Source organism: Lethenteron reissneri, chromosome 3 (assembly GCF_015708825.2).
Source record: "Lethenteron reissneri isolate LAM-NWPU_2019-01 chromosome 3, ASM1570882v1, whole genome shotgun sequence".
NCBI classification, from domain to species: domain Eukaryota; kingdom Metazoa; phylum Chordata; class Hyperoartia; order Petromyzontiformes; family Petromyzontidae; genus Lethenteron; species Lethenteron reissneri.
Window position 1 is genome coordinate 8,618,083 of NC_083781.1, and position 22,767 is coordinate 8,640,849.

At 57.1% G+C, this 22,767-nt stretch overlaps 2 protein-coding genes across 2 annotated transcripts in view; both read left to right on the forward strand.

The window, feature by feature from the left end:
- Positions 1-12,562, forward strand: part of LOC133345990 (protein sidekick-2-like) — a 306,122-nt gene extending 293,560 nt beyond the window's left edge. Inside the window, 18 exon segments of the mRNA XM_061557213.1 lie at positions 32-266; positions 973-1,071; positions 2,012-2,085; positions 2,087-2,122; positions 2,124-2,202; positions 3,227-3,428; positions 4,369-4,472; positions 4,988-5,058; positions 6,097-6,247; positions 6,967-7,023; positions 7,421-7,522; positions 7,829-7,944; positions 8,640-8,826; positions 9,131-9,268; positions 9,765-9,898; positions 9,900-9,927; positions 10,446-10,571; positions 11,473-12,562. Coding sequence (XP_061413197.1) covers positions 32-266; positions 973-1,071; positions 2,012-2,085; positions 2,087-2,122; positions 2,124-2,202; positions 3,227-3,428; positions 4,369-4,472; positions 4,988-5,058; positions 6,097-6,247; positions 6,967-7,023; positions 7,421-7,522; positions 7,829-7,944; positions 8,640-8,826; positions 9,131-9,268; positions 9,765-9,898; positions 9,900-9,927; positions 10,446-10,571; positions 11,473-11,708 — 2,175 coding nt within the window. The 3' untranslated portion in view covers positions 11,709-12,562.
- Positions 12,563-12,684: 122 nt separating this feature from the next.
- On the forward strand, positions 12,685-17,547 carry LOC133345998 (protein sidekick-2-like). Its single transcript, XM_061557227.1, is given in 6 exon segments — positions 12,685-12,870; positions 14,419-14,548; positions 15,022-15,148; positions 16,909-17,091; positions 17,093-17,119; positions 17,121-17,547. Coding segments are annotated over 6 exon segments (861 nt in total). The 5' UTR covers positions 12,685-12,734; the 3' UTR covers positions 17,379-17,547.
- The last annotated feature ends 5,220 nt before the right edge of the window (positions 17,548-22,767 follow it).

The window sequence follows — 22,767 nt, forward strand, 5'->3', positions numbered from 1 at the left end:
CCGTGCGCGTCGCACGCTCCCGCCGTCGCAGGTCCTGTACCAGGAAGTGGCGTCGGAGCGCGAGAGCGACCGCGGCCACGGCTGGGCCTGGCCCGAGGGCCGCGAGTCGCAGGGCGTCGCGGTGGTGCGCGGGAACGCAACGCTGTCGGCCGCGCTGGCTCAGCTGCTCAAGTACACGCTGTACGAGGTGCGCGTCCAGGCCTTCACGCGCATCGGCGACGGCCAGCCCAGCTCCCCGCCGCTCGTGCACCGCACGCTGGATGACGGTACGCCGCGCACGCCGACCGCCCGCACGCACGACGTTCCCAATGACGTTCCCCACAAAATTCCCAACAAAAACGTTCCAAACAATGACGTTCTCAGTGATGTTCCCAACAATGTTCCCGACGAAATTCCCGACAACGACGTTCCGAGCAATGACGTTCCGAGTGATGTTCCCAACAACGTTCCCAATGACGTTCCCGACAAAATTCCCGACAACGACGTTCCAAGCAATGACGTTCCGAGTGATATTCCCAACAACGTTCCCAATGACGTTCCCGACGAAATTCCCAACAACGACGTTCCAAGCAATGACGTTCCGAGTGATGTTCCCAACAACGTGCCCAACGACGTTCGTTTCTTTTGTCGACGCCGCCGTTATCGCCGACCGCAGCGCCGCAGCGTCTCTCGCCCTCGGCCCGTAGAGTTAAATCGGCGTGGGCACCCCATCATACCGGCCCCGTGGCTCAGCGGGAGAGCGAGTGAATCGCAATTGGAAGGTTAAAGTCCTGGTTGTTCCCTATGTACACCGTAGAAACGTAATCAGTAAACGGTGTATGTTCTTTGGATAAATTGATCCCGGTTATATGAAGTGTGGAATCTCCCTCTCTACTGGCAGCAGACGAATGCCAGTTTGCAGTTCCAGGTGCCAGGGTACACCTTGCGCCGCACAGGGACAGTCGTCACGTGTCTCTGTCTGTCGGCCCGCAGTGCCAGGCCCCCCGGTGGGCATCCTCTTCCCGGAGGTGAACCGCGTGTCGGCCCGCCTGGTGTGGCAGCCACCCACGGAGCCCAACGGCATCATCCTGGGTGAGGCTCGCGCTTGCACGCACGCACACACGCACACACGCACGCACACAGAGAGACACTTGCCAAGTGGTGCGGACAGCGCTACGTCTCGATCGCCTTTGCCACCCCAGTGCTGATGTTTCCACACGGCACAAGGTACTGATTTGAGGCTAAGTCAACCTAGGGGACGCCCAGGGCTGGTTCATATCTTCATGTCCTTGGCTAGGGATCAGCTGAACTCAGGACTACTCCTTTGTTGGTCATGGGGTTTGTTTGGCCATACGTCACCGTGCTGCTCAGTGGGGGGGGGTGGGGGGGTAGGTGCAGGTGACCAGGACCGGTTTACATATCTCTGGCCGGTGAGGTCATCTGTGGCCGGAAACGGTCATCAGGACGCCGACTACTGCGCCGCCACTCCACACCTGCGCACGCATGGCAGCCATGTGCGGAACAACGCGCCGTGCATGCGGCTTGCGTGCAATTTCATTCACAGAGAGCGGGTGTGAGTCTCTCAGGCGGCCAGCTCTCGATTCTCTGTGGGTAATGGGCTGGGACGGGGTGACCCATATAAAACACGGACGCAATGCAACGACATGGGGCCACACGTACAGCCACAGGCGCGGAGTCGTTAGGCGTGGATATCGAGGCGATTGTGAAGTTCTGTGGCCTCTGCAGAGGATCGTTGGATTTCAGTGATGCAGCCCGTGGATCCCAGCTCGCGACTGACTATCCGTAGAATGTTCTCTCGAGCTCCCGCCAGCAGCGATTGCGAGCGAGCAATTTCAGGGCTGCCCCTTTTCCCATTATCTTCTACTCCTTCGAACCCGTTGCTGCGGGCACCCGTGAAGCCGGCTGTAGCCGCGGTCGGCGGCGGCGCCCGCTCAGCCGCCGCCGCGGTGGCCTCTCGTAACGGCTCGCTGACGGCGCCCGTCCCGCCGGGCGCGTGTGCGTCCCGGCGCAGGCTACCGAGTGGGCTACCGCGTCAACGGCTCCAGCTTGGAGACGGTGCAGGAGCTGGACCCCTCGGAGCGTCAAGCTGCGCCTCACAGGCCTGCGCCCCGAGGCTCTCTACGGCCTTCCGAGTCACGGCGCGAACGCGCAAGGGCTGGGGCCTTCCCGCCGAGCTCACGCTCATCACCACGCAGCGCAGAGGTGCTCGCGCCGCGCGCGCCGCGTAACATATAGCACCGCACAGCACACACGACACACCACACACGGCGCACACACCGCACAGCACACACGACACACCACACACGGCGCACACACAGCACCGCACAGCACACACGACACACCACACACGGCGCACACACCGCACCGCACAGCACACGACACACCACACACGGCGCACACACCGCACAGCACACACGACACACCACACACGGCGCACACACCACACAGCACACACGACACAGCGTAGCATCACACACGGCGCACACACCGCACAGCACACACGACACACCACACACGGCGCACACACCGCACAGCACACACGACACACCACACACGGCGCACACACCACACAGCACACACGACACACCACACACGGCGCACACACCGCAACACACAGCACACACGACACACCACACACGGCGCACACACCGCACAGCACACACGACACACCACACACGGCGCACACACCACACAGCACACACGACACAGCGTAGCACCACACACGGCGCACACACCGCACAGCACACACGACACAGCGTAGCATCACACACGGCGCACACACCGCACAGCACACACGACACAGCGTAGCACCACACACGGCGCACACACCGCACAGCACACACGACACACCACACACGGCGCACACACCGCACAGCACACACGACACAGCGTAGCACCACACACGGCGCACACACCGCACAGCACACATGACACACCACACACGGCGCACACACCGCACAGCACACACGACACACCGCACACGGCGCACACACAGCACAGCGCACACGACACAGCATAGCACCACACACGGCGCACACACCGCACAGCACACACGACACACCACACATGGCGCACACACCGCACAGCACACACGACACAGCGTAGCATCACGCACGGCGCACACACCGCACAGTATGCAGTGTCCGACTTTACAGGTGCTCGATAACCGTACTTGCCCCTGCAGTCCGTTAAAAGGCTATACGGGGGACCTTTGTCTGTTGTGTAGAACGGGCCGAGCCTCCGGGCCGCCCCGAGGTGCCTCAGAGCGGCGTGTGGGCGCGCAGCGTGCTGCTCACGTGGGTGCCGGGCAGCGACGGGCTGGCGCCCACGCGCTACTACACGGTGCAGGGGCGCGAGGTCCCGCTGGGCCGCTGGGAGACGCACCACACGCCCGTGGCGCACAACGCCACCGAGCACGTCATCGACAGGTAGGCCTCCTCGCTCTCCTCGCTCTGTCATCATTGACAGGTAGCCATCCTCGCTCTGTCATCATCGACAGGTAGACATCATCGCTCTGTCATCATCGACAGGTAGCCCTCCTTGCTCTGTCGCCGCGGCTGGCCCCTGCGGGGGCTGTCCAGCGGCTCGTGACTGCGTGCCGTACGACGGCGGCGGTGATGAGGAAGCCGCTGCCCTCGTCGCCGTCGTTCGCAATGACGAATCCGCCGCTGGCCAATCAAAGTACTCCCTGATTGGTCGCCAACCCACACGGTCCTGTGACGAGCGACCCACCGAGCGCGTTCGGGATGATCGTGTCGCTCCATCTCCGGATTTGGACGTCCCCTTGGAGGCGTTCCAATTCTGGGCTGCCTCTCTGTCAGGATTCTTGAACCCCCCCCCCCCACCCCCCCCCGGCCGTCACCCCTTGTGTTGTGTCCTGCCCGAGGCCAAGTTACTTTTGTTAACCATCAAGCTGATGTCTTTAACCTGTGTTCGTTCTCTTGTCCACTTGCGAATTGCTTTCTTGAGGGAAGATGCAATCTTCACCTTCTAGATATGTCGGTCAGCTGTGTCATGGGCAGGAATCGGCAACCAACGTAACAAGAAGAGGCATTTCGATTTAAAGCTTTCGTGACTGCAGGGATTCATCTTCTTGGTTCTTTCAGTAAAGTGACTTTACCGAAAGAACCAAGAAGAAGAAGAGGCATTTTTTTCAAATTCGGTAAAAAAAATTCAATATTTCAAGAGCCACAATGCACGTAAATGACGTCACGAAGCAGTCCTTATAGAGCCACGTGCAGCTCCGGAGCCGCCCGTCGCCAACCCCTGGTCACGGGGGAACAAGAAACGTGAAAGCCATGGCTGAGGTGGCTCGTAGTTTCAGAGCGCGGAGTTGTGACGAGGGCCGCCTGCGTCCGTGGCCCACAGGCTGAGGCCCTTTACCTCCTACGCGTTCCGCCTCATGGCCACCAACGACGTCGGGGACAGCGACTTCAGCCCCGAGTCGGAGGCCGTCACCACGCTGCAGGCCGGTGAGTCGGGCCGCTGGGCGCGCAGCGTTGCCACTCGGCCCTCCTCCTCCTACCCCGAGTCTGTCTGCGATCGCGAGTGACCCGCTGGCGAGTGAGGGACTAGTGAGTGACCAGTGAGTGACAGACCAGCGGGTGAGTGACCAGTGAGTGACCGATCGGTGAGTGACCGACCAGCGGGTGAGTGACCAGCGAGTGACCAACCAGGGGGTGAGTGACCAATGAGTGACCAGTGAGTGACAGACCAGCGGGTGAGTGACCAGTGAGTGACCGATCGGTGAGTGAGTGACCAGTGAGTGACAGACCAGCGGGTGAGTGACCAGTGAGTGACCCGCTGGCGAGTGAGTGACCAGTGAGTGACAGACCAGCGGGTGAGTGACCAGTGAGTGACCGATCGGTGAGTGAGTGACCAGTGAGTGACCGACCAGCGGGTGAGTGACCAGCGAGTGACCAACTAGGGGGTGAGTGACCAGTGAGTGACCAAACAGCGAGTGAGTTACCGACCTTTGTCATCGCAGTGCCCAGCGAGGCCCCTGTGATCGTGTCCATCACGCCGCACACCACCACCTCCGTGCTCGTCCGATGGAAGGTGGGTGCACTCTGCCATTCTCTTCTTACTCTCTCTCTTTCTCTCTATATCGTTCTTACAACTTAAGGTTGAAAGCACGCATGCATTAGCTCTGTCCATCGCTGGCCATCTGTCCATCCGTCTGTAACAGAGGGGGCGCCATAACGCGCATCAAGATCGTCCAACGTCAATGGAATTTCAGTTGAACGTTGTTTTTGCTGTGAGGGACTCGCCCGATTGAAAACCGGCCACGTTGATTAAAGGGCCGTTGCCCTCGTGTTGGAGACACAAACCAGAGCAGAAGGGACAATTTACAAACACGCTCGTTCATCCTGACAGCGTCACAGTGAATGTGATGTCACCTACCAGCGACTATCCTCTACTCCACGTGTTTGTCTGTCTGTTTCTCAACTTCTCTCCGCGCTCCTTGGGACCGTGGCATGACCCAGTTTGCCGCTTGTAACAGACGTCCGTGGTTGAAATCTGGCAGGCAGTCCTGGTAAACACCGCGGCTGTATTAACCATGGAATACGACCCACCCTTTTATTCGCAGTAGATGTTAAAGATCCCGTGACGCAATTCACGTGCCAGAAATTCACGCTCCAAATTTGCCAAATAACGAAATAAAATAAAATAAATTACCCAATTGGGATCCCATATAGCAACATCGCCCCCTGCTGGAAAAACAGACTGTGTCCATGAAACAAAGCAGCACCTTCTTTCGCGATCGCTAGCACGAATACCAAACGTGTCTACATTGTCATTTGTATCCTTATTATTACTATTATTACGAGTTCTATTTTACCAGGTCAACCCAACTGAGCTATTTTTCAGAAGTGACCTGGCCACAAATAATGGCTCATCGAAATGGCTTATTGCGTGGAAATGTATAGCAGCCAAATAATCTTAAACGCAGGTTTCTAAATGTGGAGGGAAAAACCGGAGGACCCGGAGAAAAAATCCACGCGACCACGGGCGTCACGATCGGGATCGAAACCACGACTGTGAGCGGTCGAGTGGGTTTAGGCTGAGCGAGGCCGCTGTCGCTGTCCTCTGCAGGCGCCCCCGGAGGAGTCGGTGAACGGGATCCTGCTGGGCTTCCGCGTGCACTACCGGCCCCTGCAGCTGTACGACGCGCCGCCACGGTTACCCCCCGGCGGCCGCAGGGCCCGCGACGCCGCCGCCGCCGCCGTCGCCGCCGAGCTGACGCGTGAGTGACCGCGGCGAAGGGTTCGGGCCAACGCTGGCCTTGACCGTTCACGCCTCGTGGCGAAATTAACCTGGGTTCGATTCCCGACTCGGGCGTCTCTCTGCGTGGAGTTTGTGCGTTCTCCCCCTGAGTGCGTGCGAGCGAGTGTCTGCGCGTGTGTGGATCTCTTGACCTGCTGTGAGCGAGCCTCCTGACGTTTTCACAGTAGCCACCTAGTCTGGCACAAGCGCTGTGGTGATGTCACCGTCACTCCGTGGTGAATGGTGGCTATTGCTGTTGTATTCTTTCCCTCTGTTGCTCATGGGTTTCCCCCCCCCTATCAATCAGAACGCGTCAGGTACATAGGCCTGGCGGATATTCGCGTTCAGTTGTTTTTTGTCACCCAACGTTCTGCTGCGGGCCTTCGTTTTTGTGTGCAGTAAAAATCTCGTTAAAAATAAGAAAATTCCATGTAACCGGTATGGGCCAATGCTGAAAGAAACTACCTGCAAATCACTCCGTTGGGATCACAGCAGCAGCAGCAGCGCTTGCTGACTGCGAAAACGTAGCGGGACCCTGCTGTAAAAAGAGACTTGAGGCTCGGTGAGGCTCTCCTAGGTAAATAAGAGTACGGTAATCATCGTTCATAACGAAACCCTTCACCGGACACTTGCTGATGTTGCCACCGCTGCCGCATCTGCGTCCTAACACCTGTGCCGTGTGTGTGTGTGTGTGTGCAGCGCGATACCTAGTTCACACGCTCAACGATTCCTCGTCAACGCAGCACGAGCTGGAGAGTAAGGGAACACCTGTCGATCCTCCACACTTCTCCTCTCTTCCCCCATTGCGTTTCCACCGCTCTTCAATTTGCGAAATAATTTTAGCCGAGACTGAGATTGCGTCCCAAACAAAACTCGCTGACGACGTTAACGCCGGTTTTCTACGACGCCAGCCCTGACGCGCGGAACCTCTCCTCCTCCGTCCCTCTCTCCCTTTGCCACTCTCTCCCCCTGCCACTCTCACCCTCCATCCCTCTCTCCCTCTGTCACTCTCTCCCTCTATCACTCTCTTCCTCTATCACTCTCTCCCTCCGTCCCTCTCTCCCTCTGCCACTCTCTCCCTCTGCCACTCTCTCCCTCTGCTACTCTCTCCCTCCGTCCCTCTCTCCCGCACTCTCTCCCCGGTGTTGCCCAGACCTCACCAAGTACCTTCGCTACGAAGTCCGGGTCACGGGCTACAACGTGATGGGTGACGGCCCGCCCAGCCCGCCCTACGAGGTGTTCGTCGGGGAGGCCGGTAAGAGGCTCCACCGCGGCAGCGACGCGGCCGGGCGGCGCCTCGTCCCGCCGCTTTGTCGCAGATTCGCGGTTCGGACCACGCGGCCGCCCCGGTTAATACTGCAGGCGCCGCGGTAACAGTGAGACGCCACGCGCCGCCCCGTTCGATTGCTCGCAAATTACTCACAAAATTACTTAGTCGTGTTAGCAAGCAATCGCAGGGCTGCACCTTTATCCCTCTGTACAACCGGGAACTATTCACCCTGTCACCGCATCGTCCCTTCCTTGTTCTGATTGAACGATCGCCGTATTCACGGTCCCACAGTGCCGACGGCACCCCCGCAGAATGTGCAGGTGGTCGGGTCCACGGCCACTCAACTGGAGCTGAGCTGGGAGCCTCCACCGCAGGACAAGCAGAACGGGGACATCCAGGGCTACAAGGTGACGCGCACACGCAGAGAGGCCCGCAGATGGTCCCACACTACTGAGGATGCACACAGCGCCAGAGCTTCGTCTCTCACTGAACAGTTTCTGGGCGAATCTTGATTTGAAGCTTTCGTAACTGCAGGAATCCATACTCTTTGGTTCTTTCGGTAAAGTCACGTAGGTGTAAATAAAATAAATCACGACGTTACGGGCGCAACACAAGCGTCCATCATCAGGTGGGTGGCTGGCATACTGAAGGAGTCTTGTGACAAGCAGCCGTGTCATGGTGGCACACGGTCAGGAATCCTGACAAAGCGGCGGCCGTGGAACGGAACGCGTCCTAGGCGCTGCGTTGATCGTTACATCGCAGGACCATGGGAGATGGCGATGGCTTGAGGGGGCCTTCATCCAGCAGTGGATTCACCATGGCCAGTGATGATGATGGGGATACTTGATGTCGTGTGCCTGTTCAGGTGTGAGATTAAGTCCTCCGCAGAGCCCACGTCCGTCTCCTCTGCCTCGTTTAACCCTTCGCCAGAATCGTAAGTGGGGCGGAGCAGTGGTTAGCGGTCTGCAACGTGAATCCGTCCACCTTGGGGGGGTGGGGGTGGGGGGGTCCAGGCCCCGTCACGGCTAACTTCAGTGGCGAGAGATGTCTGAACGGCGCCCGTGGGAACCTAACGGGGTTGCGCCGTGCGAACCGCGCGCAGGCGTACTGCTGGGAGACGGCGCGGGGGAACGCGTCGCAGCGCGTCAAGACGCTCTTCCTCCCGGAGACGAGCATCAAGCTGCGCCGGCTGAGCGGCTACACGGAGTACGCGCTCGCCATCGCCGCGTTCAACGCCGCCGGCGACGGGCCCCGCAGCGCCCCGCTCTCCGCGTGGACCGACTCCGCCGGTACGGGCCGGCACGCGCGGAACGACGGCGACGATGTTAGCAAGCGCCGGCCAGCAGAGACGCGCGCAGATACGTGCGCATCCGCACGACGGCAACCCCTGTGATTCGGAGATAAGTGTGCTGTACAACTCACCGGCGAGCGAGCTGGAATGATCATAATCGACCGTGTGACGTTCGGCCTGCGTCATTTCGTGGAGGGTCTTATGACATAAATGTGGCCTGATCGTTACAAATGACCAAACTCTCCATCACCTGCGCGTGTCCCCCCCCCCACCCCCCTCCTCGCCCCCTGCGTGCCGAGCAGCCCCCTCGGCCCCGGGAGCCCTGAGCTTCTCCGAGGTGACGACGTCGTCGGTGAACGTGTCCTGGGCCGAGCCGGCCGCTCCCAACGGCATCATCGACGGCTACCGCCTCGTCTACGAGCCTAGCACGCCCATCGACGGTGCGGCCCTCCTCCCCCATCGGCCTCCCTCACCGGCCTCCCCCCACCACCTCCCCCTGTCGGCCTCTCCCACCGGCCTCCCCCATCGGCCTCCCTCTCCGGCCTCCCCCTTCGGCCCTCATATTGCTGACTCTTTTTCAGGAGGATCCTGCTGCTGCATTGGGTTTTTACGTTAAGATGTTTGCTGCCAATTAATGACGAGTCGTGGTTATAATGCACAACGGAGGAAACTCACGCATTCAGTGAAATGGATAGAAACCACAGAGGATGTGGCGTACTATGTGTGTGGGAAGCAGAAGCATAGTGGTTTGGGCTCCGTGCTGCGCTCCGAACCTCGGCGACTTGAGTTCGATTCCCGCTCACGGCCAACATCAGTTGCTGAACGTCTGAACCGGTCGTGGACCTCCTGATAGGTCTACTCAGCCTTAAACTAATACCTGCTTCGGTATGTGCGTGTGTGAATCACCCGCTTGCGGCGTGGGCCCGCGCACAGCAGGCGTCAGCAAGATCGTGACGGTGGAGATTCGGGGCGAGGGCCCTCGCTGGCTCAAGGTGAAGGACCTGGTGGAGGGCGTCACCTACCACTTCCGCGTCAGGGCTCGAACGTTCACCTACGGCCCGGAGGTGGACGGGCAACGTCACCACGGGGCCCGGGAAAGGTCGGGGCTCTCGTTCGTTTGACCTCGTGCTCCACCACAGGCTCGCGCATCCAACGCCGCCGCTGCAACCACCCACTTCCCCCGTTTATCCACCCTCTTACCCACCCACTAGCTCACCCACTCACTCGCTCATCCACCCACTCGCAATTTCCAACCCACTCACCTGTTTATCCACCCACTTACCCACCCAACCGTTCATCTACCCATTCACCTACTTGCTCACTCACCCGTTCACCCTACCCACTCACTCACCCACTCACTCAGTCACTTTGGAAATTCCCTCCCAAGCTCGTGTAAGTAATAACCTCGCTAAATACAAGAGGCATTAAACCTTCCAGCGGGCCCGCAGGACCGCGGCGCAAGCAGCCCGGACCTCACGCGATGCTTGCCGGGTTTGTCTCTCAAGCGATTGTAATGAAATGCAGCGGCGGTGTTGGCAGCAACGCGGCGACAGGAAGGGGGGGGGGGGGTGGGGAACGCGGCGGCGCTGAGCGGGCGCTGTGGGGCTGTGTGTGCAGGTGCCCCTGGCCCACCGGGGGAGCCGTCAGTGACGCGGTCGGGCGGCTCCATCGTGGTGCACTGGACGGCGGGAGAGCCGGGCGACGGCCCCATCACCGGATACGTCATCGAGACCCGCGCGTCTGGTACGACCAAGGCGACCGGTGGCGTGCAGAGCGGTGACGCTGCAGTCACAATTTAGCCAGATTTGCCACATTAATTTTTTGTCTTTAGCTTTTTGTCCTTTCCCCTGCACCTCCGATTAGCACGGTTGGCTACGTTCGCTGTGAAAGAAGTTCGGCGTACATACATTCTAGAACGACACCGCGAACCACTCAGTCGGGATCACATAGCAGCGATCATCGCCCCACTGCTCGCAGCAGACTAATACCCGCTTGCAGGCCAGGTGCTGAGTCCACCTTGTGCCGCACAGAGACAGCTGCCGCTTGGGGTGCCCATTGAAATGTGTTGACATGAGATGTGAGGCGAGTCGCTTATCGCGTGTAAATAGCATTGAGATGCCCTGGCATGAAGGAGGGACAGCTCATCATCATTATTCTAACTGTGTATGGTGGAGGGTCACCTAACATACACAAGAGGAAAGCCCCTGATACGTCCATCACTAGGCCTGGCTCAAAAACCCTCCTGTGGAGGGTCACCGTCACGAGGTGGAAATTAGGAGTTTGGAGATTAGGAGGCTGGAACAGGGGCAGGGAGGTGACAGCTCGGATGGATTGTAAAAAGGGAGTTCCAGGCTGTGGAGTGGTCACGCTGATGGTAATGGTGGGAGGTGTTGTGGTGTTGGCAGTGTGGCGGTTGTGGTAGTGTGTTGGTGCTGATGGTGGTGTGGCGGTGGTGATGGTGGTGTGGTGGTGGCGGTGGTGATGGTGGTGTGGCGGAGGTGGTGTCGCGGTGGTGATGGTGGTGTGACGGAGGTGGTTGTGTGGCGGTGTTGGGGGTGGCGATGGTTGTGATCGTGGGGGTGGCGATGGTGATAGGTGGCGTTGACGGCGGTGGTGACCCGGTGTCATTGTGCCCCCCTCCCAGACGAAGGCTTGTGGGACATGGTGGTGCGAGACGTTCCGGGCGACGCTCGCTCCGCCGCCCTCGGCATCGACACGCTCCGCCGCGGCATCAGCTACGACTTTCGCGTCATCGCCCACAATGCACTGGGCTTCGGCGCCCCCAGCGTTCCCTCCCCGTCCGTCTCCTGGTACGTCGTCATGGCCCGACTAGGGGCTCGCGTCCTGTCCCTTTTTCGTTCCCATGCGTTTATTCAGTAATTTTACTCCCGAGGTGAGGGACCTACCGGTTGATTTGATACGGTGCCCATCACCATATCGTTTGTTTGCATCCTTTATTTAATCAGAAGATTAAATAAACCCATTGAGACACGTGGAACAACATCACCTCCTTTGCAAGGGTGACCTTACAGGGGCTACCTATCGTCGCTGCATCCGAGTCCTAATAACCGGGTACTGGAGGGGAGTGATTTGACCCTGGCGACAGCCCTCTGTTTCTTCCATTAGCGCTGATGTGAAGGCGAAACTTAATTACGCGTGCATCAGTCGACACCCTGGGCTCCCTTGCGAGGGAGACGTTCCATCGCAAGGGATTTTAAAGGGTGAAATATTTGAACTAATTAATACAAATACGGTAATGTTTAGCGGCGGTGTCACACGAGCGTGTGTAAATGCGAGGCCCTGCAAAGGTTTTTGAAAGTGCTCTGTGCCCCCCCTGAGTAAGGCAGAAGGTTCCACCACCACCCCTAATTGTTGCGGCTGCTTGCATAGAGAAAACTATGGGCCTTGCCCTGCCACAGTCGCACGGCGCACGTGCAGAATGTTCGGTGTTTACAGGACATCCGTTCATTTAGCTACTCCACAACCTTCGTGTCGACCGCTCCCCTCCCATCCAGCGTCTTGAGATGTCATTGCATTTACACGCTCCATGCAACACGTTCGTATCGCATCGTACGGCGGTATGTTTTTGCATGCGTCGTCGCGTCAGCGCGCCATAGAGCTAGCTCCATGCCCTCAAGTCGCCGCGCCACCGCGCGTTGCGAGTGGAGTGGATTTCCACCTTAGCTTCTAGGCGCTGCTTTTGCAATTGGACATCACTTTTGCGAAACACCGCTGTCCTAAGTTCCGCCCACAACCCCCCCACCTCTCTCTTCCCGCCATCGCCCTCCCTGCCCCACGTGGGTTAATCGCTTTAAGTCAGCTAGCTGGAGTCCGGCTCCGGCCGGGGGTCGCGTGTCGCTTGCGTCGTGCGCCAAATTCACTTGAACCGCGTGCGCCGCAGCGCAAATGGGAGCGGCGTTCTACGAGGAGTGGTGGTTCCTGGTGGTGGTGGCGCTGACCAGCCTCATCCTCATCCTCCTCCTCGTCTTCGTGCTCATCATCCGCGGCCAGAACCAGAAGTACTCGCGCAAGTCCGACTCCAGTGAGTTGGCGCGCTCACGGCCGTGACGGCGATGGGGCAGCTTCCCGTGGAGTTGGATGTAGGAAAACGTCAGGTCGGGCGCCACCTTCGAAGGCTGATGTGGGGCGGTGGCGACGCTGTCGTGGGCCGCGGCGGTGGTCGGGAGGAGTGGGGGGGAGTGGAGAGGAGTGTTCGTGGGGGGGGGATTGGAGGAGTGGAGAGGAGTGGGGAGGAGTGTGCAGGGGGGGTGGAGTGTGGAGGAGTGGGGGGGAGTGGAGAGGAGTGTTCGTGGGGGGTGGAGTGTGGAGGAGTGGAGAGCAGTGGGAGGAGTGTAGAGGAGTGGGGATGAGTGGGGATGAGTGTGGAGGAGTGTGGGGGAGTGGGGAGGAGTGGGGATGAGTGTGGAGGAGTGTGGGGGAGTGGGGATGAGTGTGGAGGAGTGTGGGGGAGTGGGGAGGAGTGTTCGTGGGGGGGGGGTATGGAGGAGTGGGGAGGAGTGTGGGGAGCAGTGGGGAGGAGTGGGGAGGAGTGGGGATGAGTGTGGAGGAGTGTGGGGGAGTGGGGAGGAGTGTTCGTGGGGGGGGGTATGGAGGAGTGGGGAGGAGTGGCAGGGGGGGTGGAGTGTGGAGGAATGGGGAGCAGTGTGGAGGAGTGTGGGGGAGTGGGGATGAGTGTGGAGGAGTGTGGGGGAGTGGGGAGGAGTGGGGATGAGTGTGGGGGAGTGGGGGGAGTGGGGAGGAGTGGGGAGGAGTGTGGGGGAGTGTGGGGAGTGGGGATGAGTGTGGAGGAGTGTGGGGAGTGGGGAGGAGTGGGGATGAGTGTGGGGGAGTGTGGGGGAGTGGGGATGAGTGTGGAGGAGTGTGGGGGAGTGGGGAGGAGTGGGGAGGAGTGTGGGGGAGTGTGGGGGAGTGGGGAGGAGTGGGGAGGAGTGTGGGGGAGTGTGGGGGAGTGGGGAGGAGTGGGGATGAGTGTGGGGGAGTGTGGGGGAGTGGGGAGGAGTGGGGAGGAGTGTGGGGGAGTGTGGGGGAGTGGGGAGGAGTGGGGATGAGTGTGGGGGAGTGTGGGGGAGTGGGGATGAGTGTGGAGGAGTGTGGGGGAGTGGGGAGGAGTGGGGAGGAGTGTGGGGGAGTGTGGGGGAGTGGGGATGAGTGTGGAGGAGTGTGGGGGAGTGGGGAGGAGTGGGGAGGAGTGTGGGGGAGTGGGGAGGGCAGGAGAAGTGGCGAGGGAGGGCAGGAGTTGCGGTGGAGTGGAGCTGACCCCATCCAAACCGCACGCCACACATTTTTAATCGGTGCTCTCAGAATCAATTTAAGATGCCAAACAATTTTCAAATGATTTTAAAATAGCCACTTATTTTTAGAATGTTTTTTACTTCAAGCTGTTGTTTTGTTTATACATTTTTTTTTTATTTACAAGTAAATATATTTAATTTAGGTGGGGGGCACCAACCCTCTTTTACTGTCATCGGAATATCACCAAAACCGTGCCGTGCCAGTCTTCGCCTGACCGGTTGACGTCGACACCGCGGCGGCGGTGGCCACTCGTGTCTCTGTGCTGCGTGCGCTGCAGGCAGCACGCCGCGCGCGGGCGCCAACGAGGAGATCACGAGCCTGGAGGGCGGCTTCACCACGCTGGAGCTCAACAACCGCCGCCTCTCCGTCAAGACCGCCCTCTACAAGCGCAATGGCACCTACGCACGGTACGACGGGGGGACAGCAGTGGATCGATCATTGCACGGCTGATGGTGATAATGCTGCATGGAGCTGCACGGCGCTTCTGCTGGAGATGGCGAAAGCATGGAAAGGCCTTGAATGCGTAGCGGGATGGAGAATGGTTGGGCAGTAGCGTCATGTCCATTGAGTGTGCAGGCGGTGCGACTGCACCGTGCCCCACAGGTCGGACGAGCCCGGGGTGGGAAGTGGGGCTATGAAGAGGAGTGGGGAAAAATTGGACAGTGGTCGGGGGGTTGCATTTCATTCCTCGCACCAAGGGCCTTGGCAACCACTGGGGCACCACCGCCCCATCCTCATCACCGCCGTCGTGTCTTCACCGCGATATTCAATGTCGTCAGGTGAACCCTGTGCGGATTGAGAATGGCTTATGATGATGTCGACGAAAGGGAGCCAATTGAGGAGCTGAATGGCAATGAGACGGCGTTTTTTGTTTTGACAGCTCCCCTCCGCGCCCCTCGCCCGGCACGCTGCGCTACTCCGACGAGGACCTCACCGCCAAGTACGAGGTGACGGCGGCGGAGAGCAGCAGCCTCACCGAGAAGCCCTCCGAGCTCTCCGAGTCAGAGGTCAGACGCTCGCCACTCCCTGCCGCGTTTCCACAACCACAGGGAGAGGCCGACCCCTGGGCGCCCCAATGCTAAGAGGGCCACGTGAGGGTTGGCGGATCACCGCAGCACAGATGTTGCCGTGAAACTCCCTTCCCTCTCAGTATGTCTTTCCTGGATAAATAAGTAAATTAATATGATAATTATTCTTCTTGGTTCTTTCGGTAAAGTCACAGTAGAAGGGAAATAATAAAATAATAATAAAAAGACGCTGTCTTTCCGACAGACCTGTTCTTCACCTGAGGACGGCTGCTCGCGTTGTGGCCGAAACGTCGTGAGAATTATATTATTATGTTTTATTTTTATTATTTTATTATTTCCCTTCTACGTGACTTTACCGAAAGAACCAAGAAGATGAATCCCTGCAGTCACGAAAGCTTTAAATCGAAATGATAATGATTGTTATGACGTGGTTTCGTGGGATATTTTTTGTCTCGTGCCCCAATGACATGCCACTTGTGCCCCCAGTGTCGTGTCACAAGATGAAGAACCGATTCAGAACTCTCTCTGAGCAGTGTTTGTGTTCGAGAACGGTCCACAGAAGTGGCTATCAAAGAACACACCTTTAAGGTCCCTTCAATTGAACAATGATCCATATAGTTGGGGTCAGTACTTTTCCCCCTGATCTGCTATACACAGAGGTAATGTTCTTTACATGAAAGTCAACATTGATTAATTCTCACGGCTGGAATTTATATAAATTAAGCTCAGAATTAAATGTCACGGTCGGAGGGTGGCTCTTTCCACAGCCACTGGTGACCCGGCTGAGACCGGCCACTCGCTACACTCGAGAAGTCGGTTCAAGCAGAGTCCGTGGATAAAAGTTGGATTTGAACCCAGAGTCTCAGTGCCATGACCTCTGAGACAACCCAGCCCACCTCATTAAGTCTCCCTTCTTGCAGGGTTAATTTTGTGAACAAAAGTGGGCACAGATATATGAATCGGTGAAGGTGTTTTTCCTTGTAGTCAACGATGACTGTGAGCAGATGAAAACCATCAGGCAGATGATGACTACGACTCAGCACCACCACCATCATCATCATCATCACCACAGTCATCATCATCATCACCATTATGATCATCACCACCATCATCACCACCGTCGTCATCATGATCATCACCATCTTGATCTTCACCACCACAATCACATCATCACCATCATCATAACCACCATCATCAGCACCACCACCATCATCATCACCACCGTCATCATCATCATCATCACCATTATGATCATCAGCACCATCATCACCACCGTCATCATCATGATCATCACCATCTTGATCTTCACCACCACAATCATCACCACCATCATCATCACCACCATCATCATCACCACCACCATCATCACCATCATCATCTACCCACCAAAGTCCAAAGCGTGACCGGCTTTGATAACACTAAATGAACGAGTCTGAATGAAGATGCAGTCGCGGATAATTTACAAACGTCATTTGAGATCGCGTTGCACTGAGGAAGACTAGACGTGGTGATTGGCTCTGTGTTTATAATAAGATTTACTGAGTTCACCGATTGGCCGCTTTAATGGACCAGACTTAGAGAACCACTCCATGAAGGCCACAGACTGAGTCTATGACTGACATGCCACACGGGCCATCGTTGACGTCTACCAGACTCGGATTATGACCAAAACGAAAATTTAATTTAAAAAACGCTGACCCACATCTCTGCTGCCTGCCTGCGTGCCGTTCGTGCGACAGGCGAGCGAGGAGGACGACTTCGGCTCGGACCCGGTCAAGTGCAACTCCCACTCATTCGTCAACCACTACATGAGCGAGCCGGGTTACTACAGCTCGTGGCGACGCCAGCCCAAGGGGCTGTCGCGCTCGCCGCAGCCGTGCGGGCCCTACCTGGCCGACGCCGAGCACTCCGAGTCGGGCGATCCGCACGCCGCCAGCCCTCACCCCCTCTACTGCCCCACCACCACCACCCCCACCACCACCCGCACCACCACCCCCAGCACCACCCGCACCACCCGCAGCACGGCATGTACGTCTCATCGGCCACGGCCTCTTCCAACGGCCCTGCCGGTGGCGGGGGCGGCGGTGGCGGCGGCGGCCCGGGGAGCGGCGCCGCCAGCCCGCTCGTCGGGCTCTTCGTGTCGGCGTCGGCGAACGGGTTGGGGCCCGGCACGCGGCCTCCGGTAGCCGGCTTCTCTTCCTTCGTTTAAGCCGAACGCCGAGACAACGCCGAGATTCGCGGTTTCCTGCGGTTGGATTTGACGCGATAGTTAGGATCGTTACTACGTTCGTTTTGTACGAAGGAGCCGGGTTGGCAGGGTTTTTCAGGCGAACCAGCCTGGCGATGGAACGCGTGGCGTAGTCGTGAACTCAAGGCTCAATCCCAATTAAAGTTCGTGTCGCGAGTTGTTGGGTTTGTGTTTGCGCTGCTGGAACCCGCGCATGAAGGCTGCGAGCAGGCGTTTAGGCTCCACGCACATCCAAAAAGCTCGAGCGACAGGATTTTATTTTTTCCCGCTGCACGGACATTGCCTCCGTTCACGGCGCTGCCGCGGCTCCCTCGTAGTCGCTCGGTGCACGGACGCGCGTCCGCATCGTGCGAGACCTTGGTTCCTTGCCACACAGTCGCCCGCCGGCGGCGACCTCTACGACCTCTACAACACGCTCTATTGGCCTGGTACCACGACCGCCGCGCGTCGCGCCGTTGCTGTTCACCGTGGACTCGCGAGAGGTGCCCCTCCCCCGCCTTGCGGCCAGGTGGAGCGCCCAAGATACAAGATTATCGCGTGTCCTGCCGGGTCGGGCTCCCCATGGGGTCGGTTTTATTTTTCTAAGCTTCGCGCTCGCGAGGTTCCGTGAGCGGCTCGAGATGGCTCGAGACGGGCAGGGTGGAATCACTCCGCCCGGGACGCGCTCGCGAGTATACCCACTCTGCACATGAAGGAAAGTTTTCACTGGTTTGTAAAAAAAACACTAAAATGTCAAAAAATATATAAGATATATATTATAAAACTGCAGTGTATAGAGCACCCTGCAACGTGCGAGCAGCAGATGATTTATTTTTAACCGAGGGGTGTGTGTTCGGCTAGGAGAGTTTCAGCGAGTGGCGCTTCGTTGGAAGGAGGAGAGGGGGGGTGGGGATGGACGACGAGGTTGAATCGACGAGGGTTCGTTTTGCGCGTCGTTTGCCCGGAACCAATGTGCCCGCCGGAAGCGAGCAGACACGCGACGGGCGCACGCGGGTGCATGGCGTCACTGTAAGCACGTGCGTTAGTTTCCTGTATTCACCTTGTCGGATAAAAAAAACACTAATCAATGTGACAATCTGTGAGATGCCTTGGGTTGCAGACTTTGCAATAAGAGTATATATACGTGTGTGTGTGTTGGCTGGTACAATGCTTATGTACCTGGCTTGAGTTGATTTAGAATTTAGATTTTTTTGTTTGTTTTACTTTTTGAATGTGGCCATAGTGTATGAACACGCCTGTCAGGATGGCTTCAATCGGTGCGGGAGCAGCTCGAGATTCTATGAACGGACGTTAGGTTCAGAAGTCCGAAACTAAGACAAGGTCAAGAGGTCATCACAACCAATGCCATTGATGGGCGTCCGAATGTGTCAGCTAAAGAGACCCTTCCTGAGCAGGGCTTGATTTCTCACTGAATATGCTCCATGTCGATGCCACGTGGCAAGTAGCCACGGCCACATTGGCAGGAATACTGGATGTGGTGTGCCAGGTGGGGAATATTTTCTGTGTCGCCATCCCAGACAGAACCGGCCGAAATTAAGGCCTGACCCCTAGCTGAAGTACAACGACCAAAGACTCAGGGGGCCTTGATTAGGATCACCGAGATCACATTGGCAGAGGTGTGCCTGTTGCTCATTGCTCCACCACCACCATGGTTACCATGATCATTCCTGCTGTTGGATGAGGTCTCCCCAAGTCCGTTGCCTTCAGTAAGAGTGCCTGCGATTTAACAATCCACCCAGCACTTCCACACACAAGTTTATTCCTCTCGATCACCAACGAGACCACGGCACTGGTCAAACCGCCAGTCGACGGCAATGCAATCGAATTTCCAGTAAATGATCACGGCGCGGTTCTCTTGGTTAGGATCATTGAGCAGCTAGTAGAGTCACGTGTTAACTGAGTTCACGGAGCATCACTGTGGAGAGATGCACGCTTGAAATTACATCGACAGCCGGAGAGTGGAACGTGTGGATTCGAGAACATTCGCGGGTTACGTATACAATTGAAGCTGTGAAGAGAGTGGGCTCTGGCAGGAACGCGTCAGGACGCGTCACGGCCGGATGGGGCGACGGTCAAGGCCAGCGATGGAGCGGCAGCCACGGAGCGGAACGTGCCCACGAGGACGTTCCGCCGTGGAGATGGAGCGACGGGATCGGCTCGCGTAGTTGCAGGTGCCGGGTGGATCATCGCAGCATCGCGAGAGGTGGCGACCGACTGGGAAGTCCTTCATCCAGCAGTGGATTGATGATGGAGAATCAAATTCACTTGGCCTCTGTAACTGAACCCCCCCCCCCCATTGCCAACATGTCTTAGGTGTGAACTTTGTGAGGACGTGTCACCACATTCACCGTTCATCGTTTATTTGAAGTTACCTCCCTCGTTTACCAAAGCTGTTATTGTTACCTGTGAGAAAGCAATGATGATCTTACACAACGAGTTCCCGTGTCAGGAGACTTGAAGACAAGCCCAGACGTTTGGGTACTCCCCCCCCCAACGACATCCCCACCCCACACCCTCCTCCCTCCCTCCCCCCGCATGGGATTGAGCCATGTTGACAGGTAGCGCTTACAACACCGACAAGTCGACAAGGGTTGTTTCTGCTTTGTCTTAACGCGCCGTGCTGTTATTTTGTAACGAAGCCGACCTAGGGTGGGACCTGCTGAATGTGCGTCTCGAGGAGCTCTGTGCCGGTCCCGTAACGACTTTGGGGAATCACTTCGCCGCCACGTTCCCCGTCGCTGCTGTCTGGGGAGGTGGGGATCGGGGGGGTGGGTGGGCAATTCTGTGGACAATTGGGAGGTGACTGGCTAGTACTGCAACTTAAAGCTGAGCTCAGCATCTACTTTGTACAGACGTTTCACTCTTTTATTGAGACGGTCGGGCTTGGAGGAGGGCTGGGTTATTTCGTTTGTTTTGGGGTTTCTCTATCGGCATAGTGTCACCAACCGTTCCACTCTTGTGCCACCGTGACTCCACCATTCATTCCCGCTTGCCACTCGCTCGCCGTGTACCTCCAGCTCTCTCGATAATGCTTTGAGTCTCATCACACGTGGCGACGGCCATGTTCAATATCATTTCACAGTTTCGTAGCAATGTGTCGCAGGCGGTGTGCGTGCGTGCGTGCGTGCGCGCGCGCTGCATTGCCCGAGTAATATTTTGTTTTGTTTTATTGTCGCATAGGGGTTTGTCGTTTTAACTTGAAATCAAGGCTGTGAAAAAATAAGAGCTGGTCCATTTCTGGGGTCTCCCATACCAACCACGCGTTTCTGTTCTGCTGCCGGTGGTGTCGTTGCGTGCAGTTGCGAGCCTACGGATTGAGGGATTTCATTGAGGATCATTAATCATATTATTATTGTTCTGTTTTCTATGGTTGTTGATGCCATCCTGTTAAAGGGAGATGTTGCATGACCCGTGTGGAGTGTGACCCGAGTGAGATGACACAGTGGAGACCCCAGTTTTACCCGTGCGTTGTGGGGGGGGGGGGGCTGAACACGCAACGGGGGATTTTGAGTTTGCCCAGAGTGGAGTGTACAAATTAAAGTGTTTTGCAAATTACTTTTCTTCGCGTTGCCTTCATATTTAGGGTCCAACCAGCGACAACGAGCCAGCTGGGTCTAGGACAGGTATCTCACTACCGTCGACCATGTCCATAATAATATCTCAGTATCAAAGTATTAAAAACAGGAATAGGGTTTACCCGTTTTGGCAATAAAAACAGGCGTTAAGATGTCAAAACACCAAATTGATAGCTTTTTCAGAGAATCGTGTCTGTATTAACCACACGTACCAGAATGGGTAAAAACTTTATTTATTTTTCATACTTTGACACTGGCAAAACGGTCCCATGATGTAGCTGCTCACCCCGAGCTTTGGATGATGCTCTCGCACATGCAATGTCTTTGTGCCGTTCGCCTTTTGGCGTTCTCTGGTCTGACACTGGTGGTGAGACTAAAGAAGGCCGTCTCTCGTGGAGGCCAATCAGTTTGAAAGACAATGCATATATAATTATCAGAGCATGTTTGTTTGCATGTTCACCACAAGCACGTGTGGTTAATGCAGACTTGATTCCTCGCAAAAGGTTTTATTTTGTGTTGGAACATCTTGCTTGACGCCTGTTGTATTGCCAGAAAGGGATAAACCCCTGTTAGAACATTTTTCAACAATAATAATAACATCACCGACGTTCTGGAAAAGACGAATGAACATCGAATGCTGTACTCACATTTGTTTTACTTGGGCAAGAAAACCACGACAAGGGAAGACGGTGGTCGATTTAACAAAACTTGCCGAATTGCAATGGCATCCAAAGGGTGGGGGGGGGGGGAGAACGTGGCCTACAGGACGAGCAGTGGGGAGATGGAGCGACGAGGAGCAGTTGATACGCAGGTTACGGATGTTGGCATCGCAGCACCATGAGGGGTGGTGATGGTGTGGTTGGTAATGGTGTGGTGGTAATGATGTGTAGATAAATGGTGTGGTGGTAATGGTGTGGAGAGATGGTGTGGTGGTAATATGATGTGTAGAGAAATGGTGTGGTGGTAATGGTGTGGAGAGATGGTGTGGTGTCGTGTGATGGTGTGGTGGTAATGGTGTGTAGAGAAATGGTGTGGTGGTAATGGTGTGGAGAGCTGGTGTGGAGAGATGGTATCGTGTGATGGTGTGGAGAGAGACGGCGTCTTCTCAACTTTGCTACGCTGCCGAGATAGGACGGGATCGGGGCCCTTCAGGGCTGAGCGTGACCCGGTAGCGCGGTGACACGGGGCACGCATCAAAAATCGGCGCAGTCTAAATACAACTCCGTTGATTTCACGCAAAACAATTTCAATGGTGAGATATTTGCACCGGTGGTCCCCCCCCCCTTACCCCACAGCCTACTCCGCTACACACCAACCCGCATTGACCATAACGGTGAAGTATGGTCAAAACACTCCCCAAGACCGCTCTGTGGCGTGGGGCAGGTGTAAAGGGGGAGCCGACACCAGATTGCAGGGGTCTCGTCCTTTATTCCTTTCCTTCCATCCACACCTGTCCCCAGCCGTCCCAATATCGTTCCTGCCAAAGGCCATCTCTTCCCGCCCGTTCTCTCCTTATATCTCCTCGATCACCCCTCCCACTAACCCATCTATTGGTGGGAATCCCTCCCCTGACACCCCTACATCGGCACGCCGGGCCCCACGAGGCGGGCCACGTTCTAGGGGGCCGCGTGCTCCGTCGTCGGCCGTGGCGCTCGGACGGACGGACCCTGCGGCCTCGGGGCAGATGAGAGGGGAGGCTCTGTGGCCACGGGGACAGGGAAGGAAGACCCCGGGGGCTCGGGAAGAGTGCGCGAGATGGGGAAGAGAGGGGGGGC